At 42.9% G+C, this 15036-nt stretch overlaps 1 protein-coding gene across 4 annotated transcripts in view; it reads left to right on the top strand.

The window, feature by feature from the left end:
* Usp13 (ubiquitin specific peptidase 13) overlaps positions 1 to 15036 on the top strand; it is a 109606-nt gene that overhangs the window by 38535 nt on the left and 56035 nt on the right. For all 4 annotated transcript variants that reach the window (XM_035450764.1, XM_035450765.1, XM_027392004.2 and 1 more), the window contains 2 exons: positions 2515 to 2699; positions 14625 to 14719. In XM_035450764.1, the coding sequence (XP_035306655.1) occupies positions 2515 to 2699; positions 14625 to 14719 (280 nt within the window). The remainder of the gene's footprint in view (positions 1 to 2514; positions 2700 to 14624; positions 14720 to 15036) is intronic.

Here is a 15036-nt window from a genome sequence, read left to right as displayed (position 1 = left end):
ATCAGCGTCCACACATCCAGATCTATGTGTCTGAGTTCATTCTAGGGGGCTTGACTTGACACAGTGTTGGACTGTCTCCAGTAGGCTAGAATGCTCTTTGGGGCTTAGTAGCATCTCTGAAGGCAGATCTCATGGGGAAGGAGCAGATAGTACTTAGAAGGATGTCCAGTTTCATTGACCTGTGACTGCACTGCTGTCTGTTTTAAGAAAGTAGGTTTGGAGAAAGCACATCAATTTTGGGCCTCGTTTCCTCCCTCTGTAGAAAGAAGGATGGTGACACTAACATTGAGCAGAATTTTCTAAAATTAGATGATAGGACTTTCTGCTAGCCATCTGACCCATAACTGACATTTAGTCTCCATTTTGGGTCGTTTATTTTCTTAATTTAAAACTGTAGTATTGTAGGATATGCAAGTCATCTTTTATAGCAAACACTTGAGATAGGTCAGCCATTAATGGGGAAAGTTGGTCTTGGTTCATGGTTTTGGAGGTATCACTCATGGTTAGTTGGCCCATTGCTTTTAGTCAGTAGTGACATGGCACATCAGGTGTGGTACCCGTGGTGGTGCAGGCTGTTTAGCTCATGGTGGGATGAAAGGAGAGAGAAAAGGATGTCTTGAGTTCTAATGTTCTCTTTATAAGTATTTCCCAATTGAGGCTGGAGTGCTAGTTTTGGTTAAGAGTGCTTGCTGCTCTTGCAGAAGACCTGGGTTTGGTTCCCAGTGCACACATGGCAGCTTGAAACTGTTTGTAACTCCATTTCTAGGGGATCTTGTGCCTTCTTCTGGCCTTCACTGGCACATACACAGTGCACTTATATACATGCAGGCAAAACAACTGTACACACAAAATAATAAAAGTAAATAAATCTTAAAAATAAAAAGTACACTCAATGAACACAAAACTTTCTCTTCAGCTATATGTCTTTTAAAACATTTTTTCAAAGTATATTAATTATACATAATAATGGGATTCATGTTTCATTGTTGTTTTAGTTTCTATTGCTGTGATAAAACACCATGACCAAAAGCAGCTTGTGGAGGAAAGGGTTTATTTCAGCTTATACTTCAGGTAACAGTCCATCACTGAGGAAAGTCAGGGAAGAAACACAAGCAGGGCTGGAACCTGGAGGCAGGAATGGAGCAGAGACCATGGGGGAGTAGTGCTTACTGGCTTGCTCCTCAAGTCTTGCCCAGCCTGCTTTCTTCTACACCTCGGGACCACCTGCCCAGGGATGGCACCACGCACAGTGAGTTAGGCCCTCCCACATCAATCATCATTTTGCCTTATATGCTCTATATGTGCCTGTAGACCAATCTTATGGAGGCCTTTTTTCAATTACATTCCCTCTTCCAAAATAACTCTAGCTTATGTTGGTTGACATAAAAAACTAGCCAGCACTATTGATGTTTTCATATATAATGTGTAACTGTTTTGCTTACATTCACTCCTGTTACCCTCTGTCATCCTCTTACCACTCCTGCGGATCCCCTTCCTCTTCTAAACTAGTCCCTTCTATTTTAATGACTCTCTTCTTTGGAACTCCATAAGTTTAATTAGGGTTGTTTAGAGGAGAACAGGTGAAGGGTTATTTATGGGAGCAATGGCACATTACCAGTGAGTACACCATTGAAGAAAACGTTTTTCCCTTCCCGAGAAACTATCACCTATAAGTTCTCAGGGAGGGGCAGGCCTCATGAGTGTCTTCCTACTCCATGATGGAATGGACCCAATCTTGTAGTCACAGCAACTATGAATCCAAGAGTGCAGTGGCTGTGTCATTCCCAGAAGAAAGAGTTCCAGGACATGCACCTCTCATATTCTTTCTGTAGTATTCTTCCCTAGAGGAGGTGATGTGGATGTCCCATGTATGGCTGAGCATTCAGCAGTCTCTTGTTTTCAGCATGTTGACCACTTATTAGTCTCCATGGTCCCTGCTGCCCACTGCAAAGAGAAGCCTCTTTGGCCAAAGCTGACTGTACCAATAATCTGCAACCCCAGATGTAAATATCTAGACAACTGTTTTACAGGTACATTATGTCCACTTGCAAACTCTGCTGGCTTCATAATGCCACACTGAGAAACTGTACCTTTAATGTATGGGCCTTCCTGGGATATGCCCAAATTGGACTACGGCATAGTTTTAATCCACATTAGTTTTACCATATGGGTAATGCTTTGGAAATGTCTTCCACATGGGATCCTCCATGTTTGTGCCCTGTTTAGGAGTCACTGTCCTGCAAGTGGGAGTTTGGAGGACATGGCCTCTTTCTTGCCCTTTGTATCATGGACCAGTTTTCTAAAGAGCCATGCTGGAGGTGCTGATAGTCTCTGGCCCAGTGTGGTAGGCAGTCAGCGCACTGGTCCTGTGCTCTGGATGGGGAGCAATAATATCTGGGGGTGGGAACCTGGGGGTGGGGGGAGTGATGCCAGTAGGAGGCGCTGTTCATTTTTTCACATGACAATCTTTTGCTGATGTGTTAGCTGTTCTGATTGTTCTGTGTGACTTTCTAGTGGCTGGAAGTGTGCCCGGTGTGACCTGCGGGAGAACCTCTGGCTGAATCTGACTGACGGCTCTGTTCTGTGTGGGAAGTGGTTTTTTGACAGCTCTGGGGGCAATGGCCATGCACTGGAGCATTTCAGAGACATGGGCTATCCTCTGGCCGTGAAGCTGGGCACCATCACACCTGATGGGGCAGGTGAGTGTGGATTTGCATGGCTGGCATCTTGTATTTCTCAGCTCAGCCCGGACCTGGGCTTCATCTCTTACTAATTGCGGAATGATTACTTGAGATTCCTCATCTTGGGGATGCTGATGGAACTTCTCTTGCATTTATTCACAAGCTTAAAGCATCAAGCCCAGTAGCATTCAGTAAGGTGCGAATAAAAATTAGCTGTCATCATTTAACTCAGGGCTAAGGGGGCCCAAGCAGGAAATAGGGTCTAGGAAGTGAATGTGCATATTGAATCCTCTATTAAAAGAGGGCAGAAGGCAACCCTAGAATTCATTGTGGACATTATTAGTACCATAATGCTAGGGATGAATGATATTATGAGAAATCAGTAGGGCTGGGGAGATACCTGGCTCAGTAGTAAAGATGCTACAACTAAGCCTGATAACTTGATTACCAAACAGTTTGATTCCAGGGACCCACATGGTGGAGGGAGAGAGATAGCTCCCACATGCTGTCCTTTGATCTTCTTATGTGTGCTGTGGCATACAAGAGTGTATACCTGCAAATGCATGTGTGTGTGTGTGTGTACACATAAACACAAGTAAATAGAGATAGATAGATGAAAATGTGAAAATAAAACAAATAAAAAAAATTTTCCTGTGCCGTGAGGCCCAGCAATGATGATTCTCATGTCTTCATGTCTCCAGCTTCCTGCCTGGACAGCCAGCTATGCTGTCTCTCTCTGCTCTCAAGTCATCTTCTCTAAATGGTTAGCTTTGGACCACATCTGTACCTCCTCTCATTCACTCCTCCTACCATTCTATGATGGGAAAGGGAAGTACTACTATGTCAAGACACAACACTTAAACAATGAGCAGTGGCTATGAGGACCTGTCATCTTGTAATCATGCAAACAGTTTTTAACCTCACATCTGGAGCAGAATCCAGCCCTGGTGTCTCCATCTTTTCAGTTTTTGTGTTTGTTTCTTCTCTGCTCTAAGCAGAGGAAAGAGGGAAGACAGGTGTCTTAATTCTTCTTCCATCATCACAGCTTAGAGAAGAGGTTTAGTTTCCCATTCATTTTATGGTTGAGTGCTAGCTGTTAGGTCATGTTAGGATTCTTTTTTTTTTCTTTTCTTCTTTTTTTCATGTTAAGATTCTTTTGTTTCACATTTTGGAGAATGTTACCGCTTCCAAATTTCATGGAATTATTGTTATTATTGTTTTTGAGACAGTCTCACTCTGTATCTGGATGGCCTCAGACTCACTATGTAGTTTAGACTGGCCCCAGATTTATCCATCCAAAAGAAAAGTGGTTGCAGATGTATGAGTTGCAGGTATGAAACATTTCCCATCTAAGTGAGTTGCTCTGTAAATCAAGTTTAATTCTGAGTATTCTGGGATTTAAAGAGAAATTCAGGCTGTGCACTGGGTGGGGGGAGGGAGGCTTAATACTGCCGCAATACTGACAGGTGATGGGCAACACTATAACCAACAGTACTGCCTGATAGTTAATGAGTACTAAATAATGAGGGTACCTGATACAAAAAGCCTCCTCTGTGTCCTTTGGGGGGCAGTGGAAAGGTTCTCAATGCAGGATTTTGTGCTGATTTGAATGAGAAATAGACCAAATATGTGAACACTTGGTCCTGTGTTGCTGATGCTGTTTGGGAGAAGTGATGGCATAGAACACAAAGTCTTGCTAGAGGAAGTATGTCACTGGTGGTGGGCTTTGAAAGTGTATATAGCCTTGCTTCACTTGCAGTTCACTCTTTTAGCTTCCTCTGTGAGGTTGAGGCGTGATCTTTGTTTTCTGCTCTGTACACGAGTTGCCATGCCTCCACACTATTACAGATAAGTCCTCTATAACCATAAATCCAAATAAACTCTTCCTTCTGTAAGTTGCCTTGGTCATTCTATTTTATCATTATTAAAAAGCAATTGCTACCAGAAGAGAACATTACAGTTTAGACTTTCCTATGTTCTGTGCCATCTTGGGCAGTATTTTATAGAGCCATGTCTTTGGGTTATTATTGCTACGATGAAACTCTATTACCAAAAAGCAAGTTAGAGAGAAAAGGGTTAATTTGGTTTGGATTTCTACATCACTAGTGGTTCATAACTGGAGGAAGTCAGTACAGGAACCTGGAGGCAGGAACTGATGCAGAAGCCATGGAGGGATGCTGCTGACTGACTTGCTCCTCATGGCTTGCTCAGCCTGCTTTCTTATAGAACCAGGGATGGCAACACCCATGATGGGATGAGCCCCCCCCCCATCAGCCACTAATTAAGAAAATACCCTAAGGCTTGACTGCAGCCTGATCTTAAGGAGGCATTTTCTCAATTGAGGCTCCTTCTTCTCAGATGACCTTAACTTGTGTCAAGTTTCTCAAAAGCTTTAAAAGTCCAGCTTCTAAAATAAGTGAAGGAACTAAAATCTGAGGGGAAAAGGAATTGACTCACACAAAATTGCTCTTCTGCATGTTCTTTATTCTTCTTTTTCTCTCCCTGTCTCTCTCTGTTTCTTTGTTTCTTTCTTTGTTTCTCTCTTCTGTTTGTCTCTCCCCAGTTTTTGGGTTACAGGTATATATGCCCATTTGCAATAGTAATTCTTTTTACAATACAGTGTGAGCTTGAGTTTCTCAGGGTCAGTAAGGCAGATAAGATTTATACACAGAGCAATAAACTAAAACTGCTAGGAGAAACTTTTGGCATCAGTTACTTAGGGCTGTAGGTCAAAGAGAGGGTCTAAGTTTAATTTGCACAAGAAACAGAACCTGGTGCCTTTCCGGCTCCGTGACAGCATGGGTCTCCAGGAAAGTTTACTTTTCCCTAAGGATGAGCAAGTGGGTTGATTACCTATGTCTTTATCTTCTCCGGGGAAACACAAGCAGTAAATCTCTGAGCTAAAATGCTGAGTTAGTACAACAAGAAGTTTGAGAACCTTTTAGTGTAGGGTTAGTTTAGGTTATCGCTTCTCTATCTGCCAGGGAGGAAAAGCCAAGGGCATGCTTATTTTTTCTATCCATCCAGGCAGCTATGAATCAACAGATTTGAGAGTGTAGTAGTGCTATGTCCTTGGATTCTGAGGATGTCCTAGGTGGGATGCTTTTGCCTGGGCCTTAAACACTGACCAAATGCCTGTCAATAAAGGTAACTGTAGGAAGACAGATCTCTGCAATTACAATGGAGAGGGGAACAAGGAGCTCAGGAATATAATCAGTAAACCAGGACCTGTTAATGGAGAACAGGTATTTACACATAGCTAGGGAGTGTAATCAGTAAAACTCCAAATGCATGGGAGAAATTTGTTCTCAATAAACGATTGCTACAGGAAGGGATAAGCTACAGGAAGAATCTACAGCAATAAACAGCCAATTCATTCATGAGATTATAACACCAAGTACAGCCTTTGTGCTGGTTTCATCCATCAGCAGAATCCTTAACTCTTCTGAGTTATCTCATGAGAGATGGCTGTATAATTACTACGTGATGTTGCAGTTTGTAGCACATGTTGACATAAAACTGGTCAGCACAGACCAGTATATAAGAAACCCGGTTCTCAGAGCAATCTGACTGAGGTTTCTCTTGTCAACTGGCAGACCCTATTGCATGTTTGTGAGGGTTTTCTAGCTTGGGTTAATTTACTGGGAAGACTGACCCTGAATGGGACCACCCCATGGATCCCAAACTACAAAACAAGGAGAAAGCAAGTTGAACATCAGCATTCATCCCTGCCTGCTACCTGACTGTGGGTGCCATGTGACCAGCTGCCTCACAGTCCTGCCTCCATGATTCCCTTTCTTCTTTAACCCACCTTTGTCAGGCGTTTCATCATAGTACTGACAAGGGGCTAATACAGCACCAGTACTTTTCACCTATCTGCAAAGTGGGTTTTTACAACTCTAACCTGTTGTGGGAGATCCTGCAAGGCATCAGAGCTTGGCTTCTGGCTTGGATTCCGGAGTGGTAGCACCTAGGCTTTGAACTGCCTTTTGAGATGTTGCCTTTGTCACTGATACCTTTTGTTTGAAGTGTTTGAATCTTATCTGAGTTCTTCCTGAAGGGTTCAAGGCCTTTGCAAAACTTGGTTATTCAGAGGACTTGGCAAACCAAGACTGAGACTTGCTTTAGCATTTGGTTTCTTCAAACACTGCAGAAAAGGTTTTGGTATGCAGAAATTGACCTGCTAAGGTTCGAATTGTTTAACCATAAAAAGGTCTTATGTGAAGCAATGGACAGTCAGTTCACCAGAGCTGGCTCCCCTGCTGCTCTGCTAAGTCAACGTTCACCCTGGAGTGACCCTAAGTCTTCCTTGGATTTGTGTAAAACGGAACTCTGACACTAGTAGTTTGAAATAAGGGTTACGCCTCACTCATCTTTGAATTCAGTACAATATCTTAGGCATATTAGACACAAATATTTTTGTTAACCAATTGATGAGTATTTAAATAATTAGCCTCTAAGTGAATCTGTCATGATAACACAGGTTAATTCTCCTGTGTATGTATATTTTACATTTATTTAATGTCTGGGTTCATGTGTGCAGATGTAGTGTGTGTGTGTGTGTGTGTGTGTGTGTGTGTGTGTGTTGAGATCAGAGGTCATTCTTGAGCGTATTTCTCTAGTCACCATTGCTGTTTTCTTATGACATGACCTCTCTTTGACCTTGAGCATGCTGATTGGGCCAGGCTGCTAGCCAGTGAACTCAGTCATCTGTCTGTTTCTACTTCTCCACTGTTGGGATTACAGCTCCATGCTACCATGCTTGGCTTTCTAACATGAATTTGAAGATCAAACTCACTCCTCATGCTTGTGTGGAAGGCACCCTACCAACTAAGGTGTTTTCCCAGCCCCAAGTTTCTCTTTTTTAAGTTGTTATCCTTGCATAACACTAGAGGTGTAACTAGAGTGTGTCATTTCTCACACACTAGAGGTGTAACTAGAGTGTGTCATTTCTCATACACTAGAGGTGTAACTAGAGTGTATCACTTTTCACACACTAGAGGTGTAACTAGTGTCATTTCTCACACACTAGATGTGTAACTAGAGTATCATTTCTCATACACTAAAGGTGTAACTAGAGTGTGTCACTTTTCACACACTAGAGGTGTAACTAGAGTGTCATTTCTCACACACTAGAGGTGTATAACTAGAGTGTGTCATTTCTCACACACTAGAGGTGTAACTAGAGTGTGCCATTTCTCACACACTAGAGGTGTATGAGAACACCTCTTCCAACAAAACCTACATGACTTTGGTGTAACATGGGTCTTTCTCTGTTCTGCCAGTCAGCTCCCAAATAATGACATGGAGATTTATTAATTATGAAAGCTTGGCCCTTAGATTAGGCTTGTTTTTAACTAGCTCTTATAACTTAGCCCATTTCTGTTAATCTATGTTCTGTCATGTACCACCCATCCTGCTTCCTTGGTGTCTCTGAGTTTCTGGCTTTCTTCTTTGAATCCTTTCTGTCCCTGGAAGTCCCACCTAACCTCTTCCTAGCTACTGGACATTCTGCTTTTTATTATACCAATCACAGCAATATGTTTTTACACAGTGCAAATTGTCCCACAACATTTGGTTATTATTAAAAACTTTTGCTGACCTGCCATCTTTGTGAATTTGCTTTTCTACTGAGGTCAGTTTTCATTATATTCTTTGATTTTTTTTTTTGGAGGTAAGGTCCTGGCTAAACTTGAACTCCTGACCATCTGGCCTCTGAATTTGAGTGTTGGGGTCACAGGCATGTACCTCACACCTAGCTTTTCATTATATTCTTGGCTATTTGTGTGTGTGTGTGTGTTTTAATGAAAATTTAGACTTTTTTTTTCTGATGCAAGGTCTTGGTGCATATATGGTCAAGGCTGGCCATGAACTCACTCTGAAACCCAGGAAGTCTTTGAACTCGTGATCCTCCTAAGTCTGCAATTATAGCTGTAGACTGCCGAGCTTAGCATCTTAGGCTCTTGTCAGTATATGTGTAGGCATTTTTACTAGGTCTTATGGACTCTTCTCATTATTACCTGTCACAGCTATTGTTAAGGTGGAGAACTAGAGAACTTTGAAGGCTGGGGTTACAGGACAGCCAGGGTCATTTGAATGTATGTTCTTACGTCTTCCATGTAGAATCTGAAACTCTGGGTAGTCTAGCAAACTGCTTGTGTTCCCCATATGGGACTTTCTGAATTCGTACTTTGGAAAAGGATCAACCTTAATTTCTTGTGTCTGTTGAATGGCAGCAGCTCTCAACCTGTGGGTGGAGACCCCCTAGGGGAGTGAATGATCCTTTCACAGGGGTTGCCAAACACCATCAGAAAACACAGATATCTACATTATGGTTCATAACAGTAGCAAAATTACAGGTGTGAAGTAGCAATGAAATGAGTTTATGGTTGGGGGGGTCACCACCACATGAGGAACTGTATTAAAGGGTCACACATCGGGAAGGCTGAGAACCACTGTTGTATGGTATAGGTTTTTATAAAGTCTTGATTCAGTCCCATACTCATTTCCTTTGCAGCAATGCTTGTTCCCTTATATCCTCTTAATAGGTGGCTTCCCTTGTATCTTTTAAAATAGGTGGTTAGCTGCAACTTTCTACTTCTTTACAAGCCAAATAAACCCCTAACAGTGTAAGTTTCCTTAAGGGTTCAGTAATGACCCTTTAGGATATGGAAGCAAGAAGGATAGGGGGCCTCTACTGTGGGATATGGGATACACTCTGGGGCAGGTAATCTTGCTGAAGGATGGAGTGACTGAGGAATGGTTTTCTCTATTCAATAGGTCCCTCAGGCTAATTTGTGAAAAAGACCAAGTCTCAAAGTCAGGGCATGTGTTCTTAGGTCATAATGAGAGCCACTACTGCAAATCTGTGGGCTGTTTATGTCAACTCAACCAGTACATTCCTTCCCTGTGGGAGCTGAATTATATTTAGAAGATTGCTTGGTGGACATGGAATCTAAGGTTGTGCATTCAAATATCCAGTGGTGTCCTGGTCTGCCCACCCTGGTTCCGTTCCCAGTGACATTGTACCTGCTCAGTGAGACCCTCTTCATTGTTAAGGCCTCTGCTTAGGGTTTCACTTTCCCAAGAAGCCCTGACCCACCAGGCTAGGCCAAAGTGATGGCATGTTCCACAAAAATGGACCCTGTATCCAATTCTAGTTTGGGTCCCCATGGGTACAGTACAAACAAAACAAGAACCAGATTACCAGACAAACAAACCAAGCTCTCCCGTGTGGGAGGAGACACCCTGCTGTCCAAGCCAGGAGGGTTCTTGTCAGGAAGGGGGTAAGATGACCTGGAGGTGGAAAAGGGTTGTTTTAATCCAGTCACGGAAGCCATTTGTTTACCTGGGAACGTACTTCTGTGCCAGGATGTCTGCACACAGACTATCCAGATGCCCAAGGCAGCTGTGAACCGGTTCATCTCACTGGGTGTGCCAGCCGAATGGCTCCTCACCTTGGCCTTCCTTCCTTCTCTGGCTTTTTTTCATCCTTTACATTTCTCACAGCCTGCAGGGTTGGAATCAAGGCTTTGGTTACTTTATATTAGCTTTAAGCTGGCTTGTCCTCTTCTGAGATGCTGGAAGCACCTTGTGCTGTTTCCCAGGGGAGCTTTTATAGGACCCTGTGGCAGATAGGTAACTGAGGTAGTCGGGGACACAACGGAGCTTGAACACCATCTTTGTGTTCTCTAGCTCTACCATCTTTTCTAGCTCCCTGGACATAGTAGCTGCTCGGTAAGGATTTGTGCAGTGAGCACATAGAGTAATGGCGCTCCTTATTTGTATTGAGTGATGTCTTAATCTCAGCAGGCTTCCTTTCCTGACTTCAGTGTAGGTTTTGCTTACCCCTGGGATGGCCATATGCTGTGGGTACACCCATTTTGTGTTTATTTTTCTAGTGCAATTCCTGGAACAGCCTGTCATTTCTCTTTTCTGTTGATGGTAGATAGCCCGTGGGACACAGGTAGCTCTTGATGGGAGGTACGGCTCTGTGGATCAGCTTGCATTTTTTTTTTAGCCTTTGTTGTCCTCCTTGGTAGCTGACATGGTCTCTGGTTTTCTCTCTCTTAAGTTGGGGGCCCAGCAGTGGAACTATGTGGTTGTTCCTTTGTGAGCATGAGATCTTCCTTGAGGTTCAGAGCGTGGGTCACACAAAGAAACCTTCTCTAAGATGGTGCCTGTGGTCCTTCACCACTGTCTAGCATTACTTCCAAGACGGTTTTGGATATTAGACTTTAAATTCACAAGAGCAATGGCCCTGCTTATCTTACCCACCCAGCAGTGTGCCTTCTTATATGTGTGTATTTTGTGTTCAGTTGTGTTTGTTGACTATAATGAATGAGTGAGTTAATCAATGTGGCTGAACAAGTTTGACTAGAGGTCTCTGGATCCTAAGAACATACTAGGTAAGCTAATTGTTTTAAGTTGTGAGAATTACTTATAAACTTAAAAACAAAACAGAGTCTCATGTAACCCGAGCTGGCTATATAGCTAAGGATGACTTTGAACTCCTGATGCCTCTTTTTCTGCCACTTCCTCCTAAATGCTGTGATTAACAGGTTTGTGTTGCTAGGCCTGGATTCTGCAGTGCTGGGGGACAAACCTAAGACTTTATGCATGCTGGGTAATCATGCTACCAACTTCGAGACACCTCCAGTCCATGTGTGTATTTTTCAATTAAAATACTACAATCAATATGAGAAAATAGAGAGAAAAAGTAAAACAAATCTTTCTATTCAGGTTTTGGTTATTTCTTGCAGATCCCTTTCTTGTTTCACTCAGTCCCAGTGGCCATTTCTGCTACTAGCCTGCTTCTTCTCTGTCATTCGAAATTATTTTATAACATGCTTCTCACATGCATGGGGCATTCCTACTCTAACTTTCTCCTTTTTTCCTCCCATGCGGATTGAACCCTCTGGCTCTTTGGCTTACTTTATCATTGAACGGTAACCCACCTCAGCTAATACTGAGCACTGTCTGGACTGTCCCAGGAGCCTCTCCCTGGGCTTCATCACTGCAGCTTCTACTCAGGTTTTGGGCCACAGCAAGGAGTGTGGTGTTAGATTTTTGTTTAAATTAGAAATAAAGAAGAAAAGGAAGAGGCACAGGATGAGACTTGAGACTAAGAGACATATTAAGCAGTTTATTATTGGCCCGTCAGAGTAAAGAGACGAAGAGAGAAGAGAAACAGGGTTAATGGCTGACCGCCATGGCTGGTTGCCATAGAGAGAGAGAGAGCAGAGTAAGTGGGAGCATAGAGAGAGAAGAGGAGAGAGGGAGAGAGGAGAGAGAGAGAGAGAGAGAGAGAGAGAGAGAGAGAGAGAGAGTAAATGGGCAGGGGTCTGTCTTTTAAAGAGGTCCTCTGCACCTGCTTGCAGACTTAGTTCTCATGGACCCCTGGGTTGACTGGGTACTGCCTGAACGGATTCCGACAGGTAACAGAGACAGGCCAGCATAATGCCTGAACCTTTCATGTGGGAGCATCCCGATCAGCAATACTTCTATGCTATGATAGTTCTAAGGCAGTTTTGCTGAGCTGAATTGGGAGGTCAAGTGATTTTTCCAGTGGAAATCTGGGAGCAGCATTCACATCTGAGTACATTATGCATCACTTGTACAGTTCTTCATCATTGCCACAGGAAATCAAGTTCATTTTCAGTTTCTGGTACTGAACTCCCTGAATTGTTTTGTTATTGGCAAAAGAAATGGTTATCATATTGACCAAGTCATGTGCTATCTTTGGACATTTAGCCACCTGGGGTAGGAAATGGTATTTCCTTAATGTGAGAAATCTATTGGAGGCCGTGTGATTTTTCACTTCTTTCAGGATCAGGGCATTGTCACTGTGGGGTGGGAGGTGATTCTAGGAGTTTCATTGTTTTCTAATAGAGCTGTGACTTAAGCTTTCAAAACTGTCTCACCAGTTGAAGAGAGTAGAGTAGAAGTACCTTAGGACTGTCATTTTCACATTCTGGCAAGCATTTCATATGTTTCTATTTCTTCTCCTGCATTGATTAAAAATGTTAATGTATTTGTTTCAAATTGTTAGCTCAGAAAGCATTTTTTTTTTTTTAAATTTAAGCCTTTTGGAAACTTGTTGTTTTTACTCTTTTCCAGAATCTTTTCTCTTCCTTCGTGGGTTTTTAACAGTCTTCTCTACTTCTGTCTCTGTGATAAAGTCTTTTCCTGTTTTGATCTTTTAGGTTTCACACAGAGACAGTCTCCATTGTATCTCAGGCTTCATAGACCACTAGTCTCTGGAAACCGTCTTAACTGAGTTGGGGGATTTCATCTTTTGATTTTGCTTTTGAGGACACTCGAATGATGGTGAAGCAGGCATCAGTGAAAGCTGCTACCCACAATAAAAAGTGTAGGAGAGAAATCTCTACAACTACCAATCTGCTTGTGACAGGAAGGCCAATTACCATTGCCCGGCAGTGAGTCTCCACCTAGCTTGATGTAGGTCAGAGGATCACCCTAGCATCATAGCATCTACATAGCATCTCTCCCTCTCAGTCCTCCATAGTGGCCCCAGGAATAGAAAACTCCTTAGGCAGTACTGAAGAGACTGTCCTAAAGAATATTGTCTTTGTATCTACTTTTCTCATAGCATTTTATTTTCCAAATTTAGGAGGAAAGAGACTGTGGTGTGGGGTCTCCATTCCTAGGATGTACCTGGATGGCGCTTCGTCATCCATGTCCTGAGATAGCTTGCATATACTGAGATAGAAGGCAGTGGATGGGACAGGAGTGAGACACCAGGGTTCTGGGCCACATGGGAGATGTGAGGACAAATCATTTATCCTTTATTAGGCTCTCCATGAGACACAGGAAATGGGCATTCTTCTCCCTCCTTGCATTGCTCTCTCAGGACAGATAGGGCTCTACAGAGCTTCTGAAACTTTGTGTCTCTGGGGTCTTATTGATAACAGTGATAAGAGTTTGATTGGGCAAATCTGGGGTGGGGCCCAGACCCTTCATTTCCAAGGAGCGCCAGACTCCTGGTCCAGGCCCTATACATTTGGTAGGGCTTTACCCAAAACATTATGCTATCCTGTGGATACTAATATCTTGAATTAATATCACCGCCCTCCAGCACCAGTCATAGGGGAATAGCATTTGAGACTTCAGTCACTTGCCTCCTCAGTACATGTGTAAGACCCTAGGGTAAGCATGTGTCCATTTCTCCAGGTCCAGTGTGGGCCTCAGAGTGAGCATATCACTTCAGTCCCGGAGCACAAGCTCTGAGTGAGTACATCTCTACTTTCTCAGTGGTGTCATGGGTGATGGATGTTGCCCACCTCAGTTCTGGTGTGAGTCACAGAGTGAGCATGCCTGCCTCTCAGTTCTAATGTGGACTGATAGGTGAGTGCATCTTGGGAAGCTGCATGGGTCTGCATTCTCACTTCATCTCTCACTACCTCTGTGAATCATAGACACTACAGCAAGAGAGAGGGGCCAAGGGAAAGGAGAGGCACAGAGCCCCCAAAGATAGAGACAGAAGCCTGTATGACCACATCTCACCTTTCAGCTGCACCTCAGGGTCTGTATACTCCATCTATGCCATGGGTCTTCTGCCCTGGCAGATGGCTGTCACTCTCTAACCACCCCTTTTCTCTCTGCTTCCCAACCTTAGAATTATGCCTTCATGGGTATTAGTTACAAAGTCCAAAGGTTAGTTAGTTGTTCATAGTTATCTCTTTGAAGTTATCTTACCTCCAGCTCTTTCCCCTCACTTGGCTTTAGAAAAGCCATTTTTTCTTAAGTCTTTGAGACTTTCTAAAGAATTCTGTGCTTATAAAATATGTATATTTATTATGTCTGTTTTTTGTGGGCTGATCTTTGGTACACCCAGCTCCTCTGTAGGCTCAGTCAGCATATACTTAGTGTTGCATGGATGTCATGGACAGACCTTAGCGCTGTTTTCTCTTTGCCCTCCAGATGTTTATTCTTTTCAAGAAGAGGGACCTGTTTTGGATCCTCATTTGGCCAAACACTTAGCACACTTCGGGATCGACATGCTTCATACAAACGGGGTGAGGAAATCTTTTGTCTCTAATTCTATACTGTGTGATGGGTGTGTGTGTGGGGGTTCTTTCATTTAGTTAATATAGACTTCTACTAATTCTGCATCTTTGTAGATTTTGCTTTAATTGTTGCATTAGTTTGTTGAATTTAGTTTATTATATTTCATTTGGGTTACCAACTTAGAATTTTGGTGTTTATCAAGTTTTGGTTTATTTGGGGTTTACTTGCAAAAATTTTGTCTCCTTTGATGGGTGGATGCATAAATCCCTCTTTTTTATCACTAGAGGGAGAAAGTACGGGATGATGAGCTTTAAAATAATATGTG

The sequence above is a fragment of the Cricetulus griseus genome (assembly GCF_003668045.3).
Source record: "Cricetulus griseus strain 17A/GY chromosome 1 unlocalized genomic scaffold, alternate assembly CriGri-PICRH-1.0 chr1_0, whole genome shotgun sequence".
NCBI lineage: Eukaryota > Metazoa > Chordata > Mammalia > Rodentia > Cricetidae > Cricetulus > Cricetulus griseus.
Note: the sequence above shows the minus strand (reverse complement) of the source record. Positions and strands in the feature narration are given on the sequence as shown.